The sequence below is a fragment of the Atta cephalotes genome, assembly GCF_000143395.1.
Source record: "Atta cephalotes unplaced genomic scaffold scaffold00007, whole genome shotgun sequence".
Lineage (NCBI taxonomy): Eukaryota > Metazoa > Arthropoda > Insecta > Hymenoptera > Formicidae > Atta > Atta cephalotes.
This window is the reverse complement of record NW_012130071.1, coordinates 2,653,400-2,667,986: the sequence shown is the minus strand read 5'-3', so window position 1 is coordinate 2,667,986 and position 14,587 is coordinate 2,653,400. Positions and strand designations below refer to the sequence as shown.

Genomic DNA, 14,587 nt, shown 5'->3' with positions numbered 1-14,587 from the left:
TAANACTTATATATATATATATATATATATATATATATATATATATATATATATATATTATAAGCTGCGTTATTAGTCATATGAAATAATTATAGATCGCACATCTGAATCATACTGAATACTGCAAAATATATTTGAAATAGATATATGTAGAATTACGGAGTGTCTTTCAGTTTTAGTCGCAGAATCATGACGATTCACGTCGCTTAATTCATTTATGAATTTTGCGTAATTCCAATAAAAATTTCATTAATAATGGCTTGAAATTTAGATGCATCCGAATTTCTGAACATTCTGAACATTATCGTGCGCTCCAGGAAAAAACCTTCCTTAATTGTGCTCAACAATCCTAAACAACCCCAACGAGAAAGTAGATGCAAATGAGATGGAGTGAGATAGAATGCTATAGAAATATCACGTCAAGAACGAATCACAGCATTTCATCGATGCTCTGGCGAACCTAATTGGCTCCGTATCTGTTTGGAGCGCTGATGAGCGCACGTTTCTACGGCCTCGATTGCGACGTGCAAATATTTCCCCTCTCCCCGAGAGTCCCCTCACGGCTCTGATCTAGTTGTTGCGTCGCGTGAAGTTGTCTCCGTTCTCCGTCTCGCAGTCCTCGATCCTCGCAGAGTTGACGGGGATGATCCAGTGAGCGGCGTGAGTCTGAGGCGGTTACGTCAATTCGGGGCGCTGATTCAGAGTTTGAACTTTGAGATCATGTAGCTTATTGCGACAAGTTTCTGGGCAGTCGTTTCCGTGATTCTCTTAGTGTAGGAAACCGGCTCGCATTAGCAACGTTGTAACAAACTAGCCCGTTCGCGTTCCATGACTTCTCCACTCGATCACACGTGAGTAAAACGCACTTTGACATTTCGTCTCGCGACGCGACATATTTCCGCGTTCGCATGAGACGATCGACCGATCGTCTCCAAGTTTACATAAAACCGAGAATTCTTAAACATTCTCCAGAATTCTGGTCGAGCGTATGTGTGACTGGACAGACAGGGGGAGGGGGGGGGGAGTTTGTGCACGTGAAATGCGTTCCCTGTTCGTCTGTTTGATGAAACGGGAAATATAGGATAGGTAACATTTTAGGTTAACAGAAGATGACAGTATTAGAAACGGAGGAAGACGCAGATAAACGCTCGGTTCCTCCTAGAAAGAAGTTTTGCTTGTCCCTGTCGAGCCGCGGACGTGCAATTCCCATCGTCGTCCCACAGCCCCCTCCTACATCCACAAGAGGGGGCCTTCTGGATAGAACAGATTTTTCATTTAGTATGTATGCTTCTCATTTATTCTCATTTATTAATGATATTTATAATTGCCCAGTTAATACAAAGTAACAGTAACATAACATCAATATTATAATTTCATTCTATAATCTATACAGCACAAATATTCTAAAAACAAATATTCCTATATTTTAACATTTCTATGTTTCTTGGATACTGTATAGGATGTAACTGTTATGTGCAACACATTATTCTTTGTATTATTGAGTGTAAAATTATAATGTTGGCATTATATTAGTGTTAGTTGGTTATTAGATTATTGCATTGATAATTGTCTAATAAATATAAAGCAACAAAAGCATAATGTTAATATTATATACAACATGTGTGCCTTCCAATAACCGACACAGTGGAATACAGTGATCATGTCATCTTTGTTTAACATTGACAAATAACAAACATATAATGATTCATTGTGTCACACCGTGTCACTTACGTCGCTTGTTAGAAGGCGCACCATATGTTACATTATTGCTGAGTAAAATTGTAATATTGATATTATGTTATTGTTAGTCGATATTTTTATTGGATGACGTATAATTTTCTTGAAATATATATCTTTGATTATATCTTGATTCTATAAAGGTACAAGCAAAATGTTGAATGGCTATCGAAATCAGCTGAGCAATCATCAGGATGGAGGTTACGACATGTCTGGTACTAATTCAGAAGGATTGAAGATAGCCACCTTATGTAATTTAGGAAATACCTGCTTCCTCAATAGTGTATTATATACTTTACGATTCGCGCCTTCCTTTCTGCACAATTTACATCATCTAGCCACTGACTTGTCTAACCTAAATGACAAGCAACTTCAGACAAAAGTAAGTACTAAATAAACAGATTAATTTATTAATATTCTTGAGGTTTTCTATGGATGCTTTCTATATAAAGACTATGCGTTTTGCGGGTTTCCTTCGTGTCTAGATCCATTCTTAGAATCTGCTAACGTTTTGCTACTCCAACAAGCAGCATAATATAAAAGGAATGGCCCGGAGAAATGACTCAGTATCAGGCTGCTCTTCGCTCTGATAAAATGAATTACAAGATTCAAAATATTGACATTCCAAGAATGGATCTGAACACGAAGAAAACTCGTGAAACGCATAGTTTTTATATAGATTAATTCTATAGAATATTCTAAAACGAAATTGTTTTGTTTATGTATATGCATACGTGTTAATCCAAATTTTAAATTATCAATTTTTTTTGTAGGCCAAATCTTCTTCATTAGGTAGAACTGGTGTATCGCTAACATCGAGCAGTAGTCGTAGTTGGAGCAGTAAAGATCTATTGGCATTAGCTGGGTCAACATCAGAAGCTAATAAACCACGTATTCAAATAGCCACTGAAAGATTACACGAGCTCTTTATGGCACTACGGGCATCGGAAGTAAGAGAAAACAGCGAACCGTATCAACCGGATGCCTTTTTACAAGCTCTTAGGTATGTATGCTGATGTCAAAATATTGTAAAAATGTTGTGTTTCATGTTTACTGATTTTTTGCACTGATTTTATTATAGAGAAGTAAATCCAATATTTGAAGGAAACCAGCAGCAGGATGCTCATGAGCTGCTAGTCTGTTTGCTTGATAACATTAGGGAGACTTTTCAATTATTAGTCAGATATAGAGAGAGCCAATTCGGTCAAAACAATGGTTGTTTTCCTGAATTTACCGCAAATCACTCGTCAACAGACACACAATCAGAGAGCAGCAGTACCGGTAAGAGAAGCATTCGTAAGTCCAGAAAGAAGAAGAAGATTACGAGCAGAGGGAGTTCGGTATCTCTTGCGCAGCCAAGTACAAATGGCATCGTAGGATCCGCGAGATTGTATGAGAACGGTCACGCAGAGTTTGTCGAAAGTAACGGCGAGATTGGAATGCGTAAGCCGGAAAGTAAGAAATGTTTTATCTCGGAGGATTTTGAAGGTGTCAGCCTGTTGCGCACAACATGTCTCGAATGTGAACATGTGACGGAAAGGAAGGAGACATTTTGCGATATATGCGTTCCCATTGACATCGATCGTTCAAATGAGAAAGGTGTGCACTTAATTAATTAATTTCTATGCAGTATTCTAATTTCTTTGCAGTAGTATGAGATCAAAAGGATGTGCTATTATTAATAATATCGTTTAAGCTCGTGCAATTTGTTTTTCTAAGTTTGTGTAAAGTATAATCAAAGGAATAGAGAATGGGGAACAGAGAACAGGGAATCGATTATGTATCTCAGAGCAAGGTCAAAAGATTTACAAGTCTTTTGATCAATGAAATTACAAATATTCTAATAAATTCACTTTTATAACTTTTACCTCATTTCAAAACACAACTTCTTTATTCTCTATTCTCTATTCTCTATTCTTTTGATTACGTGGAACCTTTAAGATTTAAAGTTTTAAGACTGGCTATTTCATTTTTGGATAAATTGGATAAAGTGGATAATAATTTATCTAATGAGTAGACAAAAGAATGAGAAAATAAAAGAATAAGAGAGCGAGCTAAAGTTTTTTTTTTTTCGAAAGATGAAACAACCTAACTTAAATATTTTATACATTCTATAATTAATTGCGATTCATAGTAACGTGACTTTTCATTATAGATAATGACGGTGAATTGGTGGATAGCAGTGAGGTATACAAACGCGCTGTAGTGACTAGTGAATTGCTTTGGGGTAGGGATAAGTACTGGTGTGCACGGTGTCTACGATATAACGAGGCTCGTAGAGCCGTATGTTTTCCTTCCTTACCCAGACTCCTTATCTTGCAGTTGAAGAGGTTTTCTACCGCTGCTGGGTAAGTCTTGTACGATCTTTCAGCACAATTGGAAGCAATAAATAACTGAAAAGTATGGCTCATAATTTATACAAGATATCGAAAAATATTTGCATATTTTAACGTTCATAACAATCATAAAAGTAGCAGTTGTATTAAAATTACAAATATTTTGCTAATTAATTTTCTTTAAGGAGTTTATTGCACATGTAATTTGCTTTTGAGTTCTTACATTTATTATATTGAAAAACTTTTGTAATATTTTGAATCGCGATTGCAGTCGAATTTACGTTTTCAGTTCGATGGAGAAAATCAATAATCACATGCCAACGCCACTTACCTTGCAATGTTTCTGCGAGGAGTGCAGTAATGATGAGACCCATGGGATGACAGCTGGTAGTAGCACGGAGACGCGACACGTGTACAAATTATATTCGGTTATAATGCACCAAGGTGCAACGATGACCGCTGGTCATTACGTCGCTTATACACGTTTACCTGACGAACCTGCGTACGTGGAATATTCCCAATGCGATCGCGATAATAAACGGCAAAATTTGAGCCAGGCTGGCATCGCGAGCGCGAACTCGTCATCGTCTTCTTCCTCTTCAGACAAACCATCGGGTATACTCAAGTATTTGTACAGAAGCAAGCCCAGTACGAACGAGAACAAGGAACAGCTGGTGAATAGGATCGGCTGTCGTAGCATGGATTGTTGCGGCATTAAGCGAAATAAACAGGGCGTCACATGGTTGGAGTGCGACGATGAGGCAGTACATGTAATCCCACTGCGAGAACTCGAGGACAAATTGGCACCCAATGCGCGGAATTCTGCCACCCCTTATCTCTTGTTCTATGTGAGGTCGACGACATAAGCCGCCGTTTTTTGTCTCCCTCCCGCGAACAGAAGTTTAATATCAAAATGTCTCAGTTTGGAATTCCAAGCGAGGCAACGAGCACACGATGACAAAAACGGGCCTCATTCTTCCCATATTTGCCCTCTTCTCCCCTCCCTCCTCTCTCCCTTCGTATTCTTCAATAATTACGCGCTGTGATGTATCGCACATTCCAGATCACCCAAGTTCTTCTTCCTATATACGTGTCGCATCGGGTTTTAGAGAGGCGAGCGTGTATTATTTTCGTAGGAAGTAAAACTGTTTATCGCCAATCATGTTATGTAAGTTAGAGTCTCGGCGAGATTGGACGAATCGACCTCTGTACACGTAATGAAACGCCATCGAGCTCGACTTAACGAATCATAAAGCGGGCGACGCGATTCCGCGTGTAGATAATCTAGCCTTAGTTGGGACGTGGAACGTTTTATCATTTAGTTATCTGTAAAATAATAAAAAAATTATGTATTCTTGACACACACCTGTCTACATGTGTTTTGTGCCATATCGCGAGATGGAGACACTTGACCCAATCCTTAGAAAATCTACACGCGACTTATACGGATAGACATCATTGGCGACGTAGCTTGAATATTTTAGAACGTCGTTTATTACAAACGTCGTTTCTCTTTCCGATATTAATCGATCACATTCGCTGAAAAGTGACACAATTCAATTTCCATTTGTTTATATAAATAAGAGTTCCATGTGAATCAATTTTGAATTACAATATAACAAGGAAATTATCGATCGAGGGAAAGAAATTTTTTTTTCATCCTCATAGTCGTCAGCGAACTCTTGCTAAATTCCAGTCAGAGATAAATTCGGCGAAATTTTATCTCTGCCGTATATGCGCATACGGTCTTTCGTAATGTCGCGTGTACACATACTGAAATATTTGTATAGTGTCAGCTCAATCATACGTGGTTACATCCATATATCGATCATTTCCATAGGGGGTCAGTAGTGGAGTAACATTCCACCTGTCAGTCGTACACATAGTAGTTCCTACTACTTTCAGACGTGATTCAGTAGTTCACATCTCTTAGGTGGAGGACGTTCCTACACGGCTATGTTCTCGATGACATTCCTCAAGTAAGACAAAAGGCAAGTGGCTAAATTAATTAAATAATATTATTAATTAAATAAAATATTTTATACTTGAAGATTTAATTAGCAAAATGTATGAATAAGAAATCAATTTGATCAAAACTTTTTGTTCCTATAATATAGCGTTTATTAATTAATTTGGAAAGAATCAGCAATTTTAATAACTTATAATTAATAACTTATAATAACTAATAATTCTTTATTTTTATTAAAATATAATTACAAATTTATCTTTTATAATGAATACTGCATTAATTTATATTGATATCTATTACTTTGTACATTTTACACTTTTAGAGAAATACTTGAAAAATATCTATTTCACCGCATATTATTTAAAATATTATTTTGCTACGTATTATTTAACGCAACGTTATTACTAATAAATTTCTTACAAAGAATCTATTATAATTTTTACATTTCAATAACTATATATTTAAATTTTGTTCCAAACATTTACATATTTTGCGTTTAGAATTTCTTAATGAATTTTCTCCTTTTTGTGTTTTTTTTTTTTGAGTACACAACGCGTCCAAGACACTCGTCCGTAATTTATTAAGCATCGAATTCATTGTCATTATGGTGAGTAAAGTAAAAAAGGAAATAATTGTATATTGACGTAAACACACAATTTTCACCAAAAATTGTAAATCGTTGCAAACAGTTTCTATCGTGAAAGATCTAGCAAGGACACCAACACGATGCATAAATCATTTTTCCTTTGGTCTCTCGACATTAATAATTTTCGCGATGAGGATCTTGATGGAAATTTCAAGCTTTCTTTTTCACGCTGTATATATTGTATACATTCGCATTCTGAACGGGCGTAATCGATACACAAAGACACCGACAAACTGATGTCGCGACGCGATGTGACATATCTGAACATGCTGTTCATGAAACTGTTACGCGTCATCAAAAATATTTCATTTCGGTTGAAGAACCGTTTGTCGACATTATCGAAATGAATCAACCCAAATACGTCCAACGTTTCGTCGCGGGATACGGATTTCAACATCGTCTTCCCCGCGATGTGTTTAAAGCACACGGCGAAACCCTCAGTAGGTCACTTATCACCACATAATCGTCTAGTCGAGTCTGCAACTGCAACGCAGTGCACTGTCTCGTGAATGGTATACTTATGCAACACTAGAGTTGAATGATATAGGCATGAGAAAAAGAGAATATCGCACGCATTATTTGACTGCAAAATCGATGACGCGCTTTGCATAAGAGAGCTACAAGTCATGAATAAAGAATGAATCTTTTTAACAAAAGATTCTGACAAGGGAACGCAATCAATCAATTATATATCTTCGATTTTAATAAGCATTGGATATGTTAAAATATTAATAAAAACAAAAAGATGCGATTTTCTAAATAAGTGTTGAGTGTCACACGTTAAGAGAGTAAATCTCTACCTTGAAAAAATTGGTTTTTCCTTTCCGAGTGAATATCGACTGAACTGTGAAAGATATAAAAAACTATTTTAAATAAAAGTTAAATAATTTTAAGAACTTTATAATATTTTTTATATTAACTTTATAATATTTTTTAAATATTTTTTTTTAATTTTTCATTTCTTGATAAATAAAAAATTTGTTTAAAAAATCTTTCTATTATTATTATAAATACTCTTACAACTATTCAACTTTTATTTGAAATATTTTTTAAATGTTTTTTATGATTTAGACGATATTCACTGTGAAAGAAAAAAACTTTTTTTCTTAAGAGAGTTTCATTCCTTTAATATGCGACTTAGCACTTATAAAAAAAATCGTAATCTTTATTTTTGTTTATATTTTAACTTAATATATCCCAAACTTAAATATTAAAATTGAAGAAAGACAATTGCAGATTGTGTTTCCTTTTATGAGAGCATCTCCTGAAGTCGCAATAAAAGCATATAATTTATTATAAGTTTTATGTAGAAATCAATAAGATTTCATAGATCACTTTTATCTATTACTCACATAAAATTTAAAAGAGGGAATTTCAGTACTTTTAGTTTAGTTGGCAAACGGTAGCACAAGCATTTCTTCATTAAATAAAATTGCTTATCTTCGTATTATTCAAATCGTTTATTTCCGCAAAACACGAACAGTAACATTTTATTACATTTATTTTATAATTTTCCACTCAACAATATGTTGTGTACAACATGTAATATAACACATGTAATATAACACTGTACATAACTGCAGTTAAGCCTACTCTACAATATGATCTTTGTTTCCTATTTTTTTCCACTTTTTACCTCTTGCCTTCTTGCCTTTTATTCATGGCGAATTCGATTGGAAGAACTGGTGCATATTAAAGCCGTTGTACACTGATTTAATTTGAATATAAAAATGAAATGCAAATATTTCGAATTATAAAATACATATTTTACCTAATAGTACAATAAAATGTATTGAATATTTCAGGATTTAATCGATTTCTATATTTATAAATATATCTTGATTTTGTGTATGGTTTTAATGGGCTCCAGTGCGCACTGAATGCGCTCAATTGAATTCGCCACCAATTTCTTTGTTTTCTGTTATTTGAGACAAAAGTATTGATGAACTTCGTATGATATAAGAAACACGTAAAAAGAAATGCGATTGTCTATAAAAAAAATCAAGAAGAGAAAAGGAATAAGTTAAAAAGAGATAGGAAGCAAAGAACATTGTGGATTAGGAACATTAGGATAGGAAATTATAACATAGATATAATATTATTACTAGTTTGTGTTCTGCGAATTGTTACAAATATTTTAGTTTAAATAAGATTAAAATCATTTTAAAATTATTTCCATGGTTATTGCAGGAATATTTAAATTGAATTGATTATCATTATGAAGCACCAACAAGTAACCGTAGACATGACGAACATGGTGTTTACCGCTTGCTCCTATTTGGCACTCGCCGGAGCAGTCTGGATATTTTTGCGACTGATCCAGGCCTGTTTTTGGCTACCGAAACATTTGAAAAGGCAAAATGATGTTCAAAGAATGTTGCAAGATAAGGTAAACTTGACTGTCTTTCAATAATTTTGATTACTTTTGTTTTTTTTTCTTAATTGATGCATATGCATAACACAAATCAATGCACATGGAATCTTATATTTAAGATCGTTTCAAGTACAGTCTTAAGATGTCGTGAAGTCAGAGAATTGTATTAGCATTTTAAGACATTATTTAAGATCTTAAAATAAAAATGAACTATGAATGCCTAATATAATCTCTGCAAAAAGTGACTGAAATTGAAAATTTATACTATCCTTATCCTTATCCTTATAAAAATAAATGTTATACGTGTAAAACAATTAAAAAAAATTAACATTTATGATCTGGCTCGTCATTGAAAAACAATATAAAATTCTATGATAAAAACGGTCAAAAATGAGCTAACAATACAAAGATGTTGAAAATAATAAATATATTTAATAAATTAAATAATTACATATAAAATTCAAGCAAAACTATTTTCGAAATTACTATGTCTTTATCAATCGCACAACGAATTGGCAATACTTAATTTAAATCATATTACAAACATAATTATAAATATGAAATAGTAAAAATACGAAATTGTTTTTTTTATGTTCATCAGCATTTTTGCGATCATGCTGCTTTGACGATCAATTAAAAATAACGCAGGCTTAATTATTTTGATTATTTCTTGGTCATTTCGTATCTTCGCCTTTTTATATTTGTGATGTTTTTGTAATATGATTTAAATTGCTCATTGTCAATTCGTTTTGCAACTGATGAAAACATACTAATGTCAAAACTAATTTCGCTTGAATTTTGTATGTAACTGCTTAATTTATTAAATATATTTATTATTTTCAACATTTTTGTGTTCTTAGCTCGTTTTTGGCCGTTTATTTATTATGGAATTTTGCATTATTTATCAAGATTTATATTTAACAATGCAATTTTATAGTTTAAATGAAAATTTTGTCATTTTATCTTAATTATTTTTTAAAGACATGCTTATTTTCTATTAAAAATTTTTTTGATTCAAATTCTGAATCGTTAAAAACTTTTTATATTATTTTCAAATATAATTTTGAAATATTTGACATTTTCTTATTTTGTTAAAAAATACACATAACATATTAAAAATTGTGAACATTAATTAAAACGAACAAAGATTTATTTAATTCTTTCTCTTTTTTTAATTATTTAAAAATAGTTAATACGAAAACCTTTTAACCTTTTGACTGTCGTGTCATTTACATTTCGACAAAATTCATAAGAATCCTATCATTTATTTACATATATTTTATTTATTTAATTAAGAATGAATTTTACTAAGTATTTTAAGAGATTAAAGACACAATATAAATAAAAAAAAACAGAATATAAAAATGACACATTATTATGAATTGATTAGATTTATATATTAAGTTCAACGTCAATATCAGCTTGGCAGTCAAAATGTTAATATTTCGTGAGATAATCATTAATTATTATAAACGTACGATTCTTTAGGTGGATAGTTATGAGAAATATGTGTTGGAATGCGAGGAGAAGGAAAGGGCAGAAATGTTGGATCAGATCGACGATGAGAAGAAGAATCTCGAGATGTCAGAAAAGTGGAAGGAACGAAGGGAATGCCTTGATATGCTTAAGCGAGAATTAGAAAGAGTTCGCGAAGGCAAAGACATGTCCGATTGGGACGCCTTGCTAGACGAGGAATTGAAGAAGCATGAGCTGGAGTCGAAACTTCTGGAGGAAGAAGAAGAAAAGGAAGATTGTAAGAATGATGTTAGTAAAGAGAAAAGCGACAATGAGAAAGAAACAAAAAAAGTTGAGATCGATACCGAACCGAAAAAGAAGAAGTAATGACTTCTATATATTTCTATATATATAATATATGTGTTTTAAAAGTGCCTTATCGAGACTTTACGATAATTTTTTCTTATGAAGAAACAATTGCGTGAAAACAAAAATCCTCCCCCCCCTCCCAAGCAAATAAATTTTCGAAATATTCCGTACTAAATGCTCATGTATAGCGCATAATAATAATAAAATAAATCAATCAAATCAAATCAAATAGTCACAAAATGCTTTAGTAAAAATCAGAATTTAGAGGATACCAATTTTTTATTGATTTGATGATATTTTACTGAAAATTTATTCATTTTCTTAATATATATAGTTTTAGTAATTTTCAATAATTGTTAGAAAATGGGAAGTAATTTACATAAAAAATTACAGCAACAATCGTGTGAAAACAATCGCATTACAGTTAAAGAGAGATAAATAGCTGCAAGTACGCGCAATACTTGTAAATGTGTTCCCAAAGTAGAAATTACAAACAACTATTACTTTTACACACATATAAAATATACATGCATATTATATATGTATGATACACATACGTATGTCCAGTAAGCAAAAAACATTTTAATGTTACTACAATGTTACTGAAATGTTCCAAAATTCTTGCCTATTAGGTACAATTAAGAAAAGTAGTAATTTCTTAATTCAAACAGTCATAATCCAAGAGTGAAAGTGAATTAATTTAGACGTATGTACAAAATACTTTGTTTCGTCCTTGTCGTCATTACCGGGATCAATATATGCAGAACAAATCGTGAACGTCTACCTCGAGGAATTCGTTTTTCGTATATATTATGATATCACATTATCGATATTCTCTCTACGTGCGCATTAATATACGTCACAATTTACTTAACCGTTAGGAACTGTGGTAGTGCTCCTATAATGGGCTCGATGCTCAATCGTAAATAATGTAAGTGACATCGTATTTACTCACATATGTATATTTCATCGTGACGAACAAGTGTAATGATATTACGTTACGATGTTACGTTATATATATATTTACTTTTGTATTCAGTGTGGATATTTTACGATATGTTTTAGGGAACACGTTTTTGCAACTATAAGAGAATAATTAATTATATTATAGAAGAATTAATATATATTACTCAACAAAAAATAAGAAACACTTTAGAACACGCTCAAAATTGCACAATATTCAGAACCGTAATTCGATGAAAAATTATCACAGATAAAAATTCAAAAGCATTTGAAAGCTTAAAATCTCTACTTTCGAAATCAGTAATTGATATTTCAATCTGACTGATTCTTTATAGATATATATACGGACATAAATTGATACCCATCAAATCTGAAAAATTTTTACAAAAGACTTAAGATTTATGGCGTAAAATAAAATTTAAACATGCGGTTTACGACAGTCGAAAGAGTAAATCTTTACCTTTCAATTTACTTTTTTATTGAGTGTTATACGATTTTTCTTCACCGAGTTATTGAATGTTGAAGCAAAAGTGATCATTTTTGAAGATTTGAATATCCATTGTGTCCATATATCTCCATAAAGATTAGTCAGATTAAAATATCAATTATCGATTTCGAAAATAGAGTTTTCAAATACTTTTTTGTTTGCGATAATTTTCACCGAGTACGGTATTCTGAATATTACGCATTTTTGAGCGTATTTTAAACTGTTCCCTATTTTTTGTTGAATAGTGCATATTGCAATATATGAATTTGTACGTATATGACGTGTAACTTCTTGACTCTGTGTTTTTATATTACAACATAATATTATAGATACTTGAAACGTACACGTAACACGCAGCAACCTTTGTTGTAGAATCAATAAAATGATTATAGTAATTACGATATTCGAAAATTAATATTTCTTTTAAATTTTCTTTTATGTTGATTTACGTTGACTTGTTCTAGTAAAAGCCAGCTGCTAACTCAATTGCTAATGATTTGTAGTAGTTGTTGACTTATTTTTGAACTGTTTGAATGATAGACATTATTTTGAACGGACTGCAGTGTAATTAAAGTATTTCTCCGGCTACAATTGCGCTAGAAAGTTAATCGCGTAAAATCTACAAATATGCCTCTCCGCGCGTGTTCTCTGAAGAAAGAAACTTTTGAGGCGAGCGTACACACGCAAAAATATGTCGTATTTGTATGAATTCTAGTCCGCCTGAAGACAGTTGAAATGTAGCAACAATATGTCCCTGTCTCGCCGATCGATGTATGAGAAGGAAAATTTCATCAAATTACAAATTTAAACTCTAATTCAGAAACGGCAGGTATCTCCATTTTTTTTTTATAAAGTTCCTATAATATTTCTACATTACATATTTAGATCTTTAAAAAAAATCTGTAGAAGATTTTCGCCGCAAAGTATTAAAACGTTACTTCGATAAGATTTGGAATTTGTTAAAGCTGGAATGTGTTAAAAGCTGAAAGGTGAATATCTCCATTTCGGCACCGGTCTTTGAAATTTTAACCATATAGATAAAATTATTTTAAACATAATATCCAAATTTCAAAAAATCTATAAAAACTCAATTTCTTAGAGAAATATCTTAATCTTATGAGTATTTTCGAATTCGACAAGCAGGTGCATCACCTTTTACCTGTTAGTGAGAAAGCACTATCGTTTATTGGCACAGTTACAACTAGGGATGCACCGGATCGTAAAATTATTGGATACCCGAAAAGAATGTAACATCGGATATCCGGTCGGATATCCGAGAAGACAATTTTTCCGACCGATATTTTCCAAATATCCGATCCGGATTCCGGGACAATGTCTAAAAAAAATGAGACTGAGTAAAAAAGAAAAAAGGGAACGAAAAAAGCTGTTTTAATAGAAAAGATAACTGTATATAGAAAAAAATTGTGCAGCAATATAGTAGATAGATATTATGATAGCATTATGAATGTGTATATTTATTTATAGAACATTTATAAATAAAACATCAACAATTTAATGATATAAAATTTCAATTGAATATATTCCCAGATACTAATGATATTCGATTATCCGGTCGGATAATAAAAAAGTCAGATAATACCGGATACCAGATACTTTTCAGATATCCCGTGCATCTCTAATTATAATTAGAATTAGACGATTTTCTTCGGCAACGGAAAGCGAAATTTAAGAGGCATTTTGTGTAACGTGCTCTTCGTTAAAAAATTCTTAATATTATTCTTTTTTAACTCTCTCAGTCAGAAAAGACATCATTTCGATGTCGAAAATAAAAGTCAAAAGTTTTCGAAATTTCTATTGATTTCGAAAAATGGATTTTCAATTAATTTTCGAGTTGGAAATAAAATCTTGAATTGATTTAGTCAGTATAAAATATACTACTAAATGTCACTAATAGCGTAATAGTGATAGAGAAAATTAAAGTTCCATTGAAATTTTATTGTAAAAATAAGTATTATTGATTAGCATCATATTTCAGAGGATACATGACAAAATTATAATAAAAAAAAATTTATTTTATGAATTCGAGAACTAATTTTATAATGCACCCATCCGAATCTAAACCTTCACTTACCATGCTTCATTTCTGTGATCGTATGGGAACTGCTCCTTCGAAGAATCATGAACACTTATAATGCTAATAAATGTATAGTTATAACATATCTGTTCAAAGATGTTATGAAAGAAGTGGAACACATAAAAAAAATATAATTAAGATTAAATATAGTAGTAA

General features: G+C 32.2%; 2 protein-coding genes across 2 annotated transcripts; both read left to right on the top strand.

Moving 5' to 3' along the window:
* The first annotated feature begins 1,109 nt into the window (after positions 1 to 1,109).
* On the top strand, positions 1,110 to 4,939 carry LOC105626913 (ubiquitin carboxyl-terminal hydrolase 1). Its single transcript, XM_012208205.1, has 6 exons — positions 1,110 to 1,278; positions 1,881 to 2,119; positions 2,511 to 2,740; positions 2,819 to 3,336; positions 3,893 to 4,085; positions 4,363 to 4,939. Exons 1-6 carry the CDS (start codon positions 1,110 to 1,112, stop codon positions 4,937 to 4,939), a joined length of 1,926 nt encoding a protein of 641 aa, XP_012063595.1.
* A 3,967-nt stretch (positions 4,940 to 8,906) lies between these two features.
* Positions 8,907 to 10,904, top strand: LOC105626912 (histone-lysine N-methyltransferase, H3 lysine-79 specific). Its single transcript, XM_012208204.1, has 2 exons — positions 8,907 to 9,077; positions 10,551 to 10,904. Exons 1-2 carry the CDS (start codon positions 8,907 to 8,909, stop codon positions 10,902 to 10,904), a joined length of 525 nt encoding a protein of 174 aa, XP_012063594.1.
* The last annotated feature ends 3,683 nt before the right edge of the window (positions 10,905 to 14,587 follow it).